Source organism: Heteronotia binoei, chromosome 1, assembly GCF_032191835.1.
Source record: "Heteronotia binoei isolate CCM8104 ecotype False Entrance Well chromosome 1, APGP_CSIRO_Hbin_v1, whole genome shotgun sequence".
Taxonomy (NCBI): domain Eukaryota; kingdom Metazoa; phylum Chordata; class Lepidosauria; order Squamata; family Gekkonidae; genus Heteronotia; species Heteronotia binoei.
The window spans coordinates 115,971,242-115,985,813 of record NC_083223.1 but is presented as its reverse complement, the minus strand read 5'-3'; the positions used below and the strand labels follow the sequence as shown (position 1 = coordinate 115,985,813).

General features: G+C 41.5%; 1 protein-coding gene across 8 annotated transcripts in view; it reads right to left on the bottom strand.

Moving 5' to 3' along the window:
• The window catches only part of LAMA2 (laminin subunit alpha 2), a 900,941-nt gene that overhangs the window by 90,422 nt on the left and 795,947 nt on the right, over positions 1 to 14,572 (bottom strand). For all 8 annotated transcript variants that reach the window (XM_060239150.1, XM_060239173.1, XM_060239164.1 and 5 more), the window contains 3 exons: positions 10,596 to 10,712; positions 8,448 to 8,630; positions 2,984 to 3,138 (listed from right to left, as the gene is read on the bottom strand). In XM_060239150.1, the coding sequence (XP_060095133.1) occupies positions 2,984 to 3,138; positions 8,448 to 8,630; positions 10,596 to 10,712 (455 nt within the window). The remainder of the gene's footprint in view (positions 1 to 2,983; positions 3,139 to 8,447; positions 8,631 to 10,595; positions 10,713 to 14,572) is intronic.

Below are 14,572 nucleotides of genomic sequence, written 5' to 3'. Positions count from 1 at the left end.
GATACATATCAAAGGGTAGGTAATCACACAATATGACCATTGCTTTCCTAGCAGCTTTGTCACACACACATATTCTTACCCGAGGGAAACAGTAATTACATTTGCAGCAAGTTTAAGTTGGTAGCCCTACTGGAGAAAAAGATACAGGGACTTGAGACACACTTGTCCACACTCCACTATATAAGGCAAGGTGAAGATTTTATTGACAGAATGCATGAAGTGCTCTTCAGAGGGCAACAAGAGGTGGAGGAGGGAAAGTTATCTCAGTGAATGGAGGATGGTGCATGGAAGGATGTAACCCGCAGAAGTACGAAAATCAGAAGACACTCTGAGTCTCTGTTGTTAAGCAAATGTTCAGAAAAAAATTCAGAAAAATTCAGAAAAATTTCAAGTATACAGAGTAAACAATAAAAAACCATTTCACGTGTTTGTTCTTTCTATCTTCACTTTGACCTGACAAACTCCCACTAAACTGGGATATGACCAAAACTGGGATATGACCAAACAGCGCTTCAGAACAAATTCAATTCCACTGTAATCATTTGGGTGATTTAGAAGCAAAACCAGTACTCTTCTTCAGAGATTGTCAGTGGCACAAAGGCTGAACCCCAATTCTCTAAATTAATCAAGGGGTTGCAAGCTGGAGCTGGCCATTTCATATGTGGCTTCATCATGTGACTTGTCTTGACAGCAGTTTGTATGAAAGGGATTTAGGGGTCTTAGTGGACCATACACTGAAAATGAGTCAGCAGTGTGATGCAGTAGCTAAAAAGGCCATTGTGATATTGGGCTGTATCAACAGAAGTGTAGTGTCCAGATCACGTGAAGTGATGGTATCACTTTACTTTGCTTTGGTTAGACTTCTCCTAGAGCCTAGAATATTGTGTTCAGTTTTGGGCACCACAATTTAAGAAGGATATAGACAAGCTGGAATGTGTCCAGAGGAGGGCAACGAAGATGGTGAGGGGTCTGGAGACAAAGTCCTGCGAGGAAAGGCTGAAGGAGCTGGGTATGTTTAGCTTGGAGAGGAGATGACCAAGAGGTGATATGATAACCATCTTCAAGTGCTTGAAAAGGGGTCCTATACATGATGGTGCAGAGTTGTTTTCTGTTGCCCCAGAAAGTCAGACCACAACCAATGGATTGAAATTAAATCAAAAGAGTTTTTGGTTAAACAAAAGAACTTCCTGACAGAGTGGTTCCTCATTGGGAAGGCTTCCTCAGGAGGTGGTGGGCTGTCCTTCTTTGGAGGTTTTTAAACAGAGGCTAGATGGCCTTCTGACAGCAATGCTGATTCTGTGAAATTAGGCAGATCAAGGGAAGGAGGGCACGAAAGGTTGCATCAGTGCTTAATGCTCGTGGTCCTTTCTTACATGTCCAGGGAAATGCTGATCACTACTTTGGGGGTCAGTCAGCAATTTCTTTCCAAACCAGTTTAGCAAGGGATCCTGGAAGGTTTTTTTTGGGGGGGGGGTGCCATCTTCTGGGCAAGAAACAGGGGTCACGGGGTGTGTGTGGCAGAAGGTATTTGTGAATTTCCTGCATTGTGCAGGGTGTTGGACGAGATAATTCTGGAGGTCCTTCCAACTCTATGATACTATGACTACAATGAACATACAGGAAGGGACTGACTCATTCTCTTCATACTAGGAAAACTTTCCTTCTACAGCTAAAATTCATGAATGTATTAATGTACAGCCCTCTGGTTTTTAACTAGTAGTATATCTTTAGACATACATACCAGCTTACCTATATCTGAGGCCAATTCACATTTCCTGGCAAATGCATGAGAGCTGCTTCTACATAGTGTTTGTCATTCTATAAAACAGAACAATGTTGGCAAGACCAACATCAGTTCCATCACATGCAGATAACATTTGTGGTTCATTCATGTCTGTGTTATCAAGCAGCATGAAAAGTGAGTCTCATCATGCTGCCAGGAACTTTTAGATTACCAAAATGCAAATGTATAGTTATGATGAACAGGAGGCTGTGCTGCCCAAAGGGGAAAACAGCCACTCACTTGAGTGCTGCTCCAGCATCCAATCACTGTTCAGAAGGGGCTGGGGGGAGGAAACACAGAACAAAGTTTGTGTCCAGTGGCACCTTTAAGTCCAACAATGTTTTATTCAAGGTATAAGCTTTTGTGTGCAAGCACATTTCCTCAGATATCATACAGAGGGAGTTCATTTCAGGTCTGTCTCAGGAAGAGAGCATTGAGAACTCAGGACTCACACAGAAAAGGTGCAGACTGAAGGGTAGGTTTGCTTGGCAGTGTGGCAGAATGGTTTAGCTCTGCTTCTGAGAGAAAATAGAATACCTGATTGTCAGGCCTGTCTCTGGTAACAAGCAGACCTTTTACCATTTAGTCTGAGTCTCAGCAAAGGTCAGACTAGTGTGTGTGAGAGAGGATTCAACATAATGGCCTTTTATGCCTGAAAGTATTAAATAAAATTCAAACTATTCTCTGAAGCCATAACTAGTTAGAATCAATGTGCCTCAACCAGGTTTCTTCCTTTTCTGTCTGAAGAACTGTGTTACTGATCTGTTCCTTGAAACCAATCTGTAAATAAATAATTTTTCTGCATTGTTAATATACAATTCTTTCCTCAGTGATCATCATATTCTATTTGCTCACCACAAAACTAACCTCACAGCAGTAAACCTAAAGCCTATACACTCACTACCTTTAACACTGACTACTTAATAACTGAGGGGAAGGTTTATAGTTTAAAACAAACCCAGCTCCCTAAAAATTGTAGGAGGCTGTGTGAGTTCCCTCAACAGATAAAAAAGGTCTGTAATTGTGGACATATCATGGAAACATGTCATCCAAATCTACCCAGTTTCTTTGGGATCAACATAATTATTCTAGGGCCTGTTTACTTATCTTCATTTGATTAGGGTTGCCTTATGGATGAAATGACACACAGTCAAGGAAACACAAAAAGTACTGCTCAACAGATAAAGAAAAATGCCTTACAGAGTTGGCTTGTTTCCTTGCTTGATTTATCAATTCTTTGATTTGAGAGATGTTTTTCCCCAAGTTATCCTGAAGTTGTTTGATTGGTTTGAGTTTATCCATCAGCCGATCTGCTTCCTTTTCCAGATTTTTAACAGTGTCATCTGCATCAGCAACTTGGTGTGGAAAATAACAAAGGCATCAGAGATCTTGCAAACAGCAAAAACTGAAAAAAACCTTTTCTCATTTTTTTTAAAGAAATGGAATAAAATATCATCTCAACAACCATTTCAAAGCATAGCTTAATGGCAACAAAACATAAAAGCAAATGAGTAAAATTTAGGACAGAACTCTGTATATAAAAAGCTATGTGAGATTATAGTTTTGTCAGAGTTTGTCTGAGGTGCTGTACTACTGAAAAAATAAAAGTTAAATGTTAGCATATGGAGAAAGAATACTTGGGTATGAAAAGTTCAGAGTCCAGGAGCAGTCTTTTATTTTTGTCTTACTGAAAAACATTATTGATTAAAATGGTACTTCATTAGTTTGAATTAGTTGATAAACCAATTAGCAGTGATTAGTTATGTGATTCTCAATAAGAGAGGTAAAATAATGTCCTTGGGATAAAAAAATAACTACAGGTTTGAAGTGTGCCTGTGATTATGGGTGGTAAACACTGCAACTCATCTCCTGTCTTTTCCTCATTCATTAATTTATTGTGGTTTTGAACTATATAGCGAATCTACAAGTATGGTATGTCACACTTAATGTACAATCCTGGGGGGGGGGACACACAGAGAGCCCAAAAGTCACTACAGTAACACTATCCAGAGATATGATAGCATAGCAGCTTTATGTTCCAGTGCTAAGCACTGGCATAGCACTACAGCACCCCGCCAGAGTGTCACTGGTGTAACCCACTGTGTCACAGGGGGTGGGACCAGGGATGGTGAGAGTCTGCTCCTTAAGCTACTCCAGCCTCTGAACCCCCTTGAACCACCGTGAGCTGAAACTATGGAGCCCAGCCACTCTGGGACCATGTGCTTAGTGTACATCCCTGCATCCTCACTACTGTTGGCCATGTTCCTTCTCCAGGTGGGATCTCTCCTGGTCCTTCCATGTGCAGCACAGCAGCTGGCTTCCAAAACCTCTCACAGTGAGATGATAGGCACAGCCCCCAATGTCTCCTTGCCCAGTTCCTGGTGGTCCCCCACTGGGCCATATCCCCCAGGTTCCAATTCTCTGACTTTCTCTGCCAGGGTTCTTAAGCATCTTTACACCCTCATCCCTACAAGATGGCTGTGAAGGTTGGGTTGGTTGTCTTCTGGATTTTGGGAATCTGGGATTCCCTGCAAGCAGTTGTGGATGAGGTATCACAGCAGGTAGATACTACATCCTCAGAAGGTGGGTGTGGTGGAGACTGTTGGGAGCTGGCCTGTGTGGTGGTGCACTCTGGCCTGGCCCAAGATACTGCAGCCAGTGCAGTATCCAGTGGGACTGGGGACTTATATGCACTCTTTGGCTCCTGGACCCACACCCAGTGAAGTGCATCTCCCCCACACTCTAATCTGTGTGGGTGGCCACTGAGAGGGAATGGCTGAAGACCCAATGAAAATGAATGAATGCTGTGGTCCAAGGATCAGCAACAGTTTACCCTCTAAGTTGAGTTAGTGTGAGTTAGCTCACAGTTTTTCAGCTTCCAGCTCACACATTTTTGTCTTAGTTCAGGAAGGATGGCCCCAGAGCAAACTAATTTATGCAGTAGCCAAATCACTTGCTCACAAGTTTAATGCCAATAGCTCACAAAGTAAAATTTTTGCTAACAAGATTCCACAGCTTAGACAAAGCATTGGTCAGCAGTGCTTGGAACGACTCACAGGGGCTCAGGGGATGGATACTGGGCACCTTGAATGACAGGTGACTGCTGCTAGAGACATCAAAAGGTGGCAAACACACATGGAGGAGCTGCTGGTGGACTTGTTGGCAGTAATCTATGACCTCATGTCAGCCCCCATCCCTGTGGCCCCTTTTCCTGAGCCATTAGTTATGGCAGTTGAGGTGTCCCCTGGGGCCAGAGTCACCACTGTGATCATGGTGCTGGGAGGCACCCCACCACTGATAGCTGAGCACTCATGGCCAGCTGGTGTTCCTTTTGATCTTTCTGTGCCACTTTATGTGGGCTGTCCCCATTGCTTATTTCTGCATGGACCTGGGTAAGATTGCTTCTGGTGTGCAGGTGTGGCAGGCCCTCCTTCCCTTTTTTGAGTTGCTGCCTCTGTTGTCTGGCTGAAGCCTGTGCCTTTAAGAGGGAGCGTATGGCATCATGTGAAAATAACACCATGGCTGCTGAGGACACTGCCACAGTCTTTTCCTGAATGATCATGCTGTGAGGCTTTTGCTTAATCCCTCACCAGTGTGAGTTGCCTTTAGGGAACAGACCAGCAGCACTACTGTTCCATCTTGCAGCTGCATCCATCTGGATGACCCTTGTTATCTCAACAGCTTTACTGCAAGATGCTGCCTTTTGATTTTATGGTGGAGAATTTAGCAAAAAAGCAAGGGGTAGTGAGAGGTGAGGTAAAATGGAATAGGATTATGCTGACCATTCTTAAGTAAGTATGAAGATCATCGTATCTAAACATGACAACTGAAGGTTACACTGATGATTATGCTTGAACAATTAATGTTCAGAGAGCTTATTCCTAATGAAATTTCAAAAGGCCTGAATATTTGGCAAACGTTTAATGTTGAAGAATGTAAGAACGGTCTTTCTGGATCAAACACAGATAATTCTAACAGCTCAGAAACATGATATGATATTGACTATCTCCTGTTATTACATCCAGCACCTAGAACTTAGAAATAAAATGGGAAGTTCATTCAATTACCATATACGCTGATAGCTATCACCATTAACATACCTATTCATTTTCAGAACACATCAAAGCTAGTGGTCACCATTACTGTTTATGGACACAATTAATAAGGCACAGTGTTAAGCAACACGTCCTTCTGTTTGAGCTTAATATACTGCCAACTGATTTCACTGCAAGTTGCAAGCACAGAACCAAGTAAATATGAAAGAAGGAACGAGACTTTATTACACTGCTGAAGTGAATGGAATTTCCAGAGAATGTCTGCAGCTTCCTAAAGTTTCAATTGCACCTGACCTTCCCAGTATGATGATGTGCATCTTTCGCCATTTTCTATTTCTTTTCTGATGTGACTTTAAAAAGCAAGTGGACAGGTAATATCAATACCCTTCCTGATATGATGTGTGTTGTTTTCATTGGTACAGGCTGCTGTTAGTACCATTGATGAAGCATTGTATAAATAGTTAGGTATTCTACTGCAACATCTTGCATGGGCACCATGCAAGTATATTTGAGAAAAAGAGTGAAGCATACAGAGGAAAATTCTAAAAAGAGTAATAAAATCAAAACCTTATACGTACTGATTTCTGTAGGCAAGTTTTGGAGATTAAAAAAAGAAAAAGAAAAATTTTATAAGACAGTAAGTTCAAAAACAAACAACAACATAATTGAAAAGGATTACAGAATAAAAACATAGAGAAATATATTGACTACTATACAGTATGTGTTGATTTGGCTGGAGTGGAGGATTTTTTCATTCCAATTTGAGACACATACATTAGAGCACTCAGATACATTACCACTAAACCTAGGTGGAAAAGTGAGTATCTGATCAACAGTGTAAATGAAGTTCAATTATTTATGTAGGGGTGGGGAAACTCTGGTGGTCTTTACTTCCTATTACAATGGTTCAGAAGAGATGTAATATTTTCTGATTCCTTTGCAATGGCATGGAGCCCTCCTTAGGCTTGCCATCTTTGCTCCTAACCTCTTAGAGATCCAGTACTGCTTCAAGTTATGTAAGTATTGACTCTAGAAATCTGCATGACTTCAGCTGTGTTGGGGAGTACATTCTTTGGTTGCAATTATAAGACATATACATAGGAGTAAGTCTAATTGAACTCAATGGCATTTTACAAATAGGTGTAAGGCATAGATCAAGACTAAACTGGCAATTATCTCTGATTCTCTCTTCATGCTGTAGATCTCCACATCGCTTTCCTTGTGGTCCCTTAGTCCCCACGAGCAACGTTTTGTGGCGATCCATAATTTGCATTGTGAAGGGGGATGGAGGGAAATGATGTTTAAGTGATGGCAAATTTAGTCTGGATCAAACCTTAAATGCTTATGGTTGTTTCACAAGGCAGCCAACTCATACACCGGAACTGAAACATTTTCTTCTTTCTTTTTATTTTTTTTTAGTAAGAGTAAGTTTAAAACCTCTAAGCATGGTGATACTTTCTTTCTGAAAAAGAGACTAGGGAGGGACACTAAAGGTTGTGACTTGGATCCAGAGATGTGCATGCAGAAACATGAATGCTTTCTTCCCTATATATTATAATACTGAGAACTTGGTTGCATAAGATCTTCCACACAAGCAGAAATGCAAGTGGGGATGCAGAAAGGTTGACATTAGTGACTGTCATTTATCTTGTGTTTCTGCTTACACAAGAGCTGTAGCAGGAATTCTGAGCTGTGAATCAGAGCTCTTAGACAGGACTTAGAAAGATACTTCATACATTTAAAAATTCAAATGCTTCAAGAATACCGCAACTTTACATAAGCTGGATGGAACTAGTATGTTTCCAAATGCAGAATACAGAACAGAGCATTTCAGAGCACCTCTGGTTTATTGAGGATTACTGAATTCACTAAAATTTATTTTTTTGCAGCATGTAGAAGGGACTTTCAAAGGAATGGCTATCCCTATATCATTGTTATACTAAAGGTCAATAAAGCTGTACTGCAGACATTCTTGCTCAATTCTCCTATTTCCAAAATATTGCTACTTAGATAATATATTAACAGAATCAGCATAAAACCTGTTCTGAACATGGCTGTATTACTCAAGAGACTATAATACATCTTCTCCAGCAAAAAGACAGCTTTATTACATTTTTCTCTTATCCTTTCCCCTTTAAAGGTTAAGCAGATACATTCATGCTACAAAAGTTCACAATTACTTTCAACATACTAAAGTGATTTTTTTCAAGAACTTTTCAATTTTTCAGATTCAGATGCTTACAGTGCAATCCTAAGCACTATTAGGTTGCAATGTTATAAACACTTTCCTGAGAGTAAGCCCCACTGAATAACATGGGGAGAGCTGCTCAGGATTCCTCACAGTTCTTCATAGTAATGAAAACATATTAAAAACTCAGATAATGGATTCTTTGAATATATTGACTGTAAGGATAATGTGACACAGAGAAAATTATCCTGGATAGACCCACATCAACATAGAAAAGACAGTTAGTTGTGTTTTTCTCTGATAGTTTAGTATGTCATAGTATTTGCCCTGACATACTATAAAATCATATCTTAATAGTTCTCTTTCACTGCAAAAGAATATGCCCAAAGATAAAAAAAAAGCAGGAAAATAAAAATCTCACTGTTTTTGGAGGGATCTTTCACGACAGCATTTGTTTTTGTTACATCATCTGCAAGTTTTTTGTAGTTGTCTTTTACACCAAGGAGATTCTTGTTGAGATCTCTGATCCTGGCCAGTACATCATTTGCCGTGTCATTAGCTTGCTTGGCTTTGTCTTTGACTGCTTGCACCTTGGCTGCTGTATCTGCAGGCAGAAGGGGGGAAATGAGAATGACAGAACAGCTTGCTGTGTATTGTATGCATGCAACCCCATCTTGGTTGGAATCTGTTATGCTCAACAACAACAGCATTCCACTGTGAGAAGAGCTCTTTCATTTTGAATGGAGCTTGATGTAGTTAATAATAGCAAAATTCTTGATGAGGTCGGGTATCTAAAAATCTATCTTAAAACAAATATAGAGTCTATTGTCATTATTTCGGATTATATTCATAAGATCCATCATCATGGAACTTGTTAGTGCCAACAGATCAGTAGATGAGTGTCACCAGCAGATGTGGCTGTCTAACTGACATTATAAGTACAATTATATTCTGTTAAATCCATTGAAAACAGTTGGTTTAGAATGGTATACCAGTAATTCTGCTTACGATGGAATTGTCAATGTTATAAGAAAAAAGTCTTCAAAAGAAATATATTATCAGTTTTGTAAAAGCTGAAAAATGCAAAAACCTACTACACAAACTAGAAAATTAGGAAAATTTGGCAAGAATTTTGACTGAAATTTAAACTTTCACATTATGAAAAACACGAGAATGTTATTTTCCTAGAAGTCACCTTCTGGGCATGATTTTGTTCTGCTAGAAAAGTCCCCCAACCCTCTGTCACCTGCATTGGCAGAGGGAAGAGCACAGATGCTTGTGAGATGGTTTAATTAGAGCACAACTTTGTTGAATCAGAGAAATCTGTGATCCAGCACAATTTGGCACAGTGAAGTTATGATGCAAAGCTTTATCTGTGTTCTCTTTTCCACTCATTTAATGCCATAGAGAATTATTCTATCCCACTAGGAAGTACTTCTATGATGTCGGGCCAGTTTGTCCCATATGGATAAAACACTGGCATCAAAGCTTGGCTGCTATTTATAGCCTTTGGATGTGAAGTCTCTCAGTCAGTTTCAGTCCCTTTTATGAAGGGATATTTCTATGGAAATGACTTTTGCCTAACTAGATCACTCTCTCCTCTCTCTGAATATTTCTCGCAGTACTAGCCTTCTACAGTAAAAGAAAGTAAATGCACTTTGGGAAAATGTTAAAACTTTGGACATGATGGATCGGCTGGCAGGCGGGCAGTATGTTATCTTTCATTCCTGGGAAAAAATTAACTTCTAGAATGGGTCTTCTAAGAATGACAAGGAAGAGATAGCTCCTGCCAAGTCAAAGAAAAAATGAATATAAAGTATTCCTTCTGCTGTGGCACACAGCTCAGCAGCATCATTAAAGAACTAAAACAGCTGAGAGAACCTACAGGAGAGAGAGGCGCACAGAAAAAAGTATAATATATATTCATATTTTTCAAAAGAGGAGGAAAGATAAAGCCCAGTAATTTAGTGTGTATGCTTGCACTGAGATGAAACTGTTTCCTGACTCTGTGCCCTGTTCACAGACTGTAGAAAGCAAGCTCCTTTTGGTGATACTTTGTTGGGGTCTGAATAGGAATGAAATGTTTGTCCACTGTGCATAGAAAGGGCGTGTGTACCAGCATGACTGAGACAACAGAATGACATTCATGGTTATCCGATTATGTTCAACTGTGTAAGAGGGAAATAAAATTACCACTGTGCGACAAAGAAAACCAGGCAGAATTACCCATTGAGTTTCCTAGGCAACACTGGGATGCAATCCCCGCCTCCAGTGGGGGTTTCATTTGACTTTAGCTACTCCGACATTAAGTCAAATCTCACTGGTGGCATGACTTGATCTCACTGCAAAGATTATCCATGACTGAATCCCACTTGTACTGATGATCATACAGTGAAGAAAAAGAAACTCAGGGGAAAAAATTGGGAGCAGCAGAAAAGAAGAATACTATGGCTACAAACAGACATAAAAATGGAAACAAGATACATTTGGGTTTTGTTGTTGGAGGCCAATCATGTCCCAATTTCCTTTTTCACATTGAAAAACTTTGCACAAAAGCAGTACTACTTACCATTAGGAATTCCTGACAGTTTCCCCAATGTGTCATTCAAAGCTCTCAGGAGATCAGAGTTCTTTTCCTCAGCATCTTTCAACCTATTCTGCATGCCTTTTAGATTATCCCCATTTTCTACAAAGAGTGCACAAATTAAAGGTTTATTTTTAAATTTACTGAAGCTTATGGTTATTTATCAGGTATAATGTAAAATTATTAACATGTGAAAAGATAACATGATATAGTCTCCAGTAGCATCTTATTATACATGTGCTATATACAGTTCCTTTGTATTGTTCTATTCATATGCCAACACATTTATAATCTTTTATTTTACAAAAGAGCTCAGGCATATATGAAAGTTATCTCATTTTAGCTCCACAATGACATTTTCATCCATTTATTTAAAGGAGCACAGAGCAAGGTACATGTTTCCCTTCCATTTTATCCTTACAGGATCCTTGTGTGGTAGGTTTAGCTGAGAGAAAATGAGTGGACCAAGGGCTACCCAGAGAATTACATGGAAGAAGGGATTTGAACATGGCTCTCTACAGTATAGACCAACAATCTAACTGTTGTACCACACTGGCCCAAAGGCTGGATGGAAGTTTAAACCCACTCCAAGTCAGGGGTCATTTTGTAGAAAAAAAGGTGCAGGAACTCAGTAGGATATCTCATTTGCATAAGCCCCAGGATCTGTGAGCAGCAGGGAGAGAACTCCCCACTGCATGCAGATCCTGGCTGGAGGTTCAGGAGCTGTGCTCCTGTGAGTACCTGCTGAATTCAAGCCCTGCTCCAAGTTTCTATTATTAGTATATATTTAGTGTGTAAATGGTAACAGCCATGCTAACCTAATAAGGAGGGCTTTAAACTAAATTGTAGGGGGGAGCGAGACAATAATTTGAAGCCTCATATGATGCCAGAAATTGGGGTTAAAAACACTAAAGATTTGCAGGGAGTAGCGCATACCCTAGGTAATGTTAACTTGCAGGTATGTATGGAAATGAAACCCTCAGGATGCATAAAACATGGATTCCAATGTCTCTACGCTAATGCACAGAGTATGGAAAACAAACAGGAGGAACTTGAAGTCCTAATTCAGGAAGGAGACTATGACATAATAGGCCTTACTGAAACTTGGTGGGATGACATTCACATATGCCCCAGGATCACAACTGGAATATTAGGATTCAGGAGTACAACTTATTTAAAAGGGACAGGCAAATGAGAAAGGGCGGCGGCATACATTATATGTCAGGGGTGGCCAAGGATAGCTCTCCAGATGTTTTTTTGCCTACAACTCCCATCAGCCCCAGCCATTGGCCATGCTGGCTGGGGCTGATGGGAGTTGTAAGCAAAAAAACATCTGGAGAGCTACCGTTGGCCACCCCTGGTATATGTGAAGGAGGTATATACTTGTGAGGAAATATGTGAATCTGAGCATGGCAGCTCAGTTGAGAATCTCTGGGTAAAAATAAAAGTAGTAAGAAATAACAGATATTATGGTGGGGGTCTGCTATAGACCACCAAGTCAGGCAGAGGACTTGGATGAGATACTCCGACAACAGATTGCAAAGTTTTCCATGAGGGCAACCAGTACCGTCACTGTCCTATGGCCTGGACGGAAGCCGGGCTGAAATGGGTCTAAGACAGAAGAGTCATCCAAGAATCCCTGTAACTGTCACTGCCACTGCCCTCTCAATGACTTTACCCAGAAAGGGCAAGTTCGACAATGGCCGGTAGTTTGCCATTACGGCCGGGTCCGAAGATGGTGTTTTGAGGACCTCCTTAAAGGGCATGGGAAAGGTTCCTTCAATCAGGGACCCGTTGATAATCATGTCCATCGGGGCTCTCTATTCCGTCCAGCATGCATGTATTAACCATGACAGACACGGATCCAGATCACAGGTAGTTGAACATACAGTACAAAGAACCTTGTCGACTTCCTCCAAGCTGAGTGGAATGAAATGATTCAGGTTCAAACCAGAAGACACACTCGGGGCCTCGGGTTCACTCATTTCATTTCAGTTCATTTTATTCGATTTATTTCCCACCCTCCCCACCAAGGCGGCTCAGGGCAGCTGTGTCAAGGTTGGCAGGGAGATCACGGCGGAGCAGCAGGACCTTATCTGCGAAAAAATCTGCAAAAGCCTCACAGCCAATTTCCAATTCCTTATCATTTGGACTGCTCTGTGGCAAGTGTGAAAGTATTCGAATTATTCTAAAGAATTGGGCCGGGCGAGAATTTGCAGATGCAATGTGGGTTGTAAAGTAAGCCCTCTTTGCAGCCTTAACTGCCATCTCATAGGACTTCATAAACAGCCTATAAGACGTTCCTGTTGTTTCGTTGCAGGTGCGCCGCCATTGCATCTCTAGCCATCTTAGCTGCCATTTCATCAGCTGCAATTCCGGGGTATACGACGTCTGAAGCCGTGAGCGGCAACAGAGAGGGCACCATGGAGCGATCTCATCGATGGCTGTGGAGAGTTGTTGATGCCACATCTCTGCTAGTTCACCCAGCGAGTCACCAGGGGGCCAAGGATCCCACAGAGCCATTTGAAGCCGCATACGGTCCATCTGGCTTTGCGGGCAAGTCAAAATATGCTCACCGCCTTAACAGGATTGTGGCGGCACAACCATATGGGCCTTCAGGGCATAGTGGTCCGGCCATGGTACTGCCTTGGTAGTAATCCGGTCCACTGTAACTCCCACCGCAAAGATCAAATCTAGCGTGTGCCCAGGCTGATGGGTGGTAGTTGTTACATATTGGGAGAGTTCCAGTGTCTCCAAGGATGACAGCAGGTCCATCGCCTGTAAGGATTTCACGTCATCGGCATGGACACTGAAGTCACCCAGGACTAAAAGCGGTGGATACTCCAATGCCCAGCCTGCTACGGCCTCCATCAGGGATGGTAAGGCACTGGCCGGTGCAGTAGGCAAACTAGCCAGATAGCCAACCTCTCCCCCACATCCCATACCAGGCCGGCACACTTTATGCCAGTAATCATTGGGGACGAGAGCACCTGGAAGGAGTAAGCCTCCTGTATAAATAGTGCCACCCCTCCCCCCGCCCACTAGTTTGTGATGGTGAAGGACTGAGTACCCAGGTGGAGCCATTTGAGAGAGAGCTACAGTCTCTTCATCTCATACCCAGGCCTCAGTCATGCCGGCCAGGTCCATTGCCTGCTCCTGTGGGAAGTCTCATAGGACTGCGGTCTTATTATTAATGGACCTGGCATTGCACAACACCAGGGAGGGAGGCGGGTAATTTCTCTTGGCTCCACTACCTGCTATCATCAGGATGGGACATAGGCTGGAAGGAGAGCGAGCATTTCCATATTTCAGTTGTCTTCCCTTCAATTTTTGCCTATTCCCACTGCTATACTTTCCCCGCCCAGGAGCACTGGGATCCTCTGACTGGACATCAGGGTTAGGTGGTCCTCACCTCAGCCTCAGACCAATCACACTGTGATAATGTCCTCTTACACCTATCCTATGCTTCCTATTCTAATATTTATGTCTTAAATCTACTCCTAACCTATCTAGCCTAATTTAGTAAAAAAAAACAACCTAATGTGGTCCCTACCACTAATTAATTAAACTAATCTCAATTTGGATAATCACAACCCCTCCTAAATTAATCTACCCATCCAATAAATTACTTGTCAATTAGTAGCTATTACAAGGTACCAACTATACTTATAACACTTTAGGTTTCTAACATTAAATCCAAATTCTTCTACTAAATTGACATGAACATTAGATAATTTATACATGCATGTTTCCTTCTCCCACTGGAGAATACTTCCTTAACCTTTCCCTATGCTGGTTTTATGGGGACTATTATTCCCAGTTGGTCTTATGTTATTCTCACTTTGCAACATGTATTTTATCTTTCTGTGCAAAGAAATATCTAATATCTGTTCATGTCTTGTGGCTCTCAAACATCTGACATATATTCTATGTGGCTCTTACCTTGAGCAAATTTGTCCACC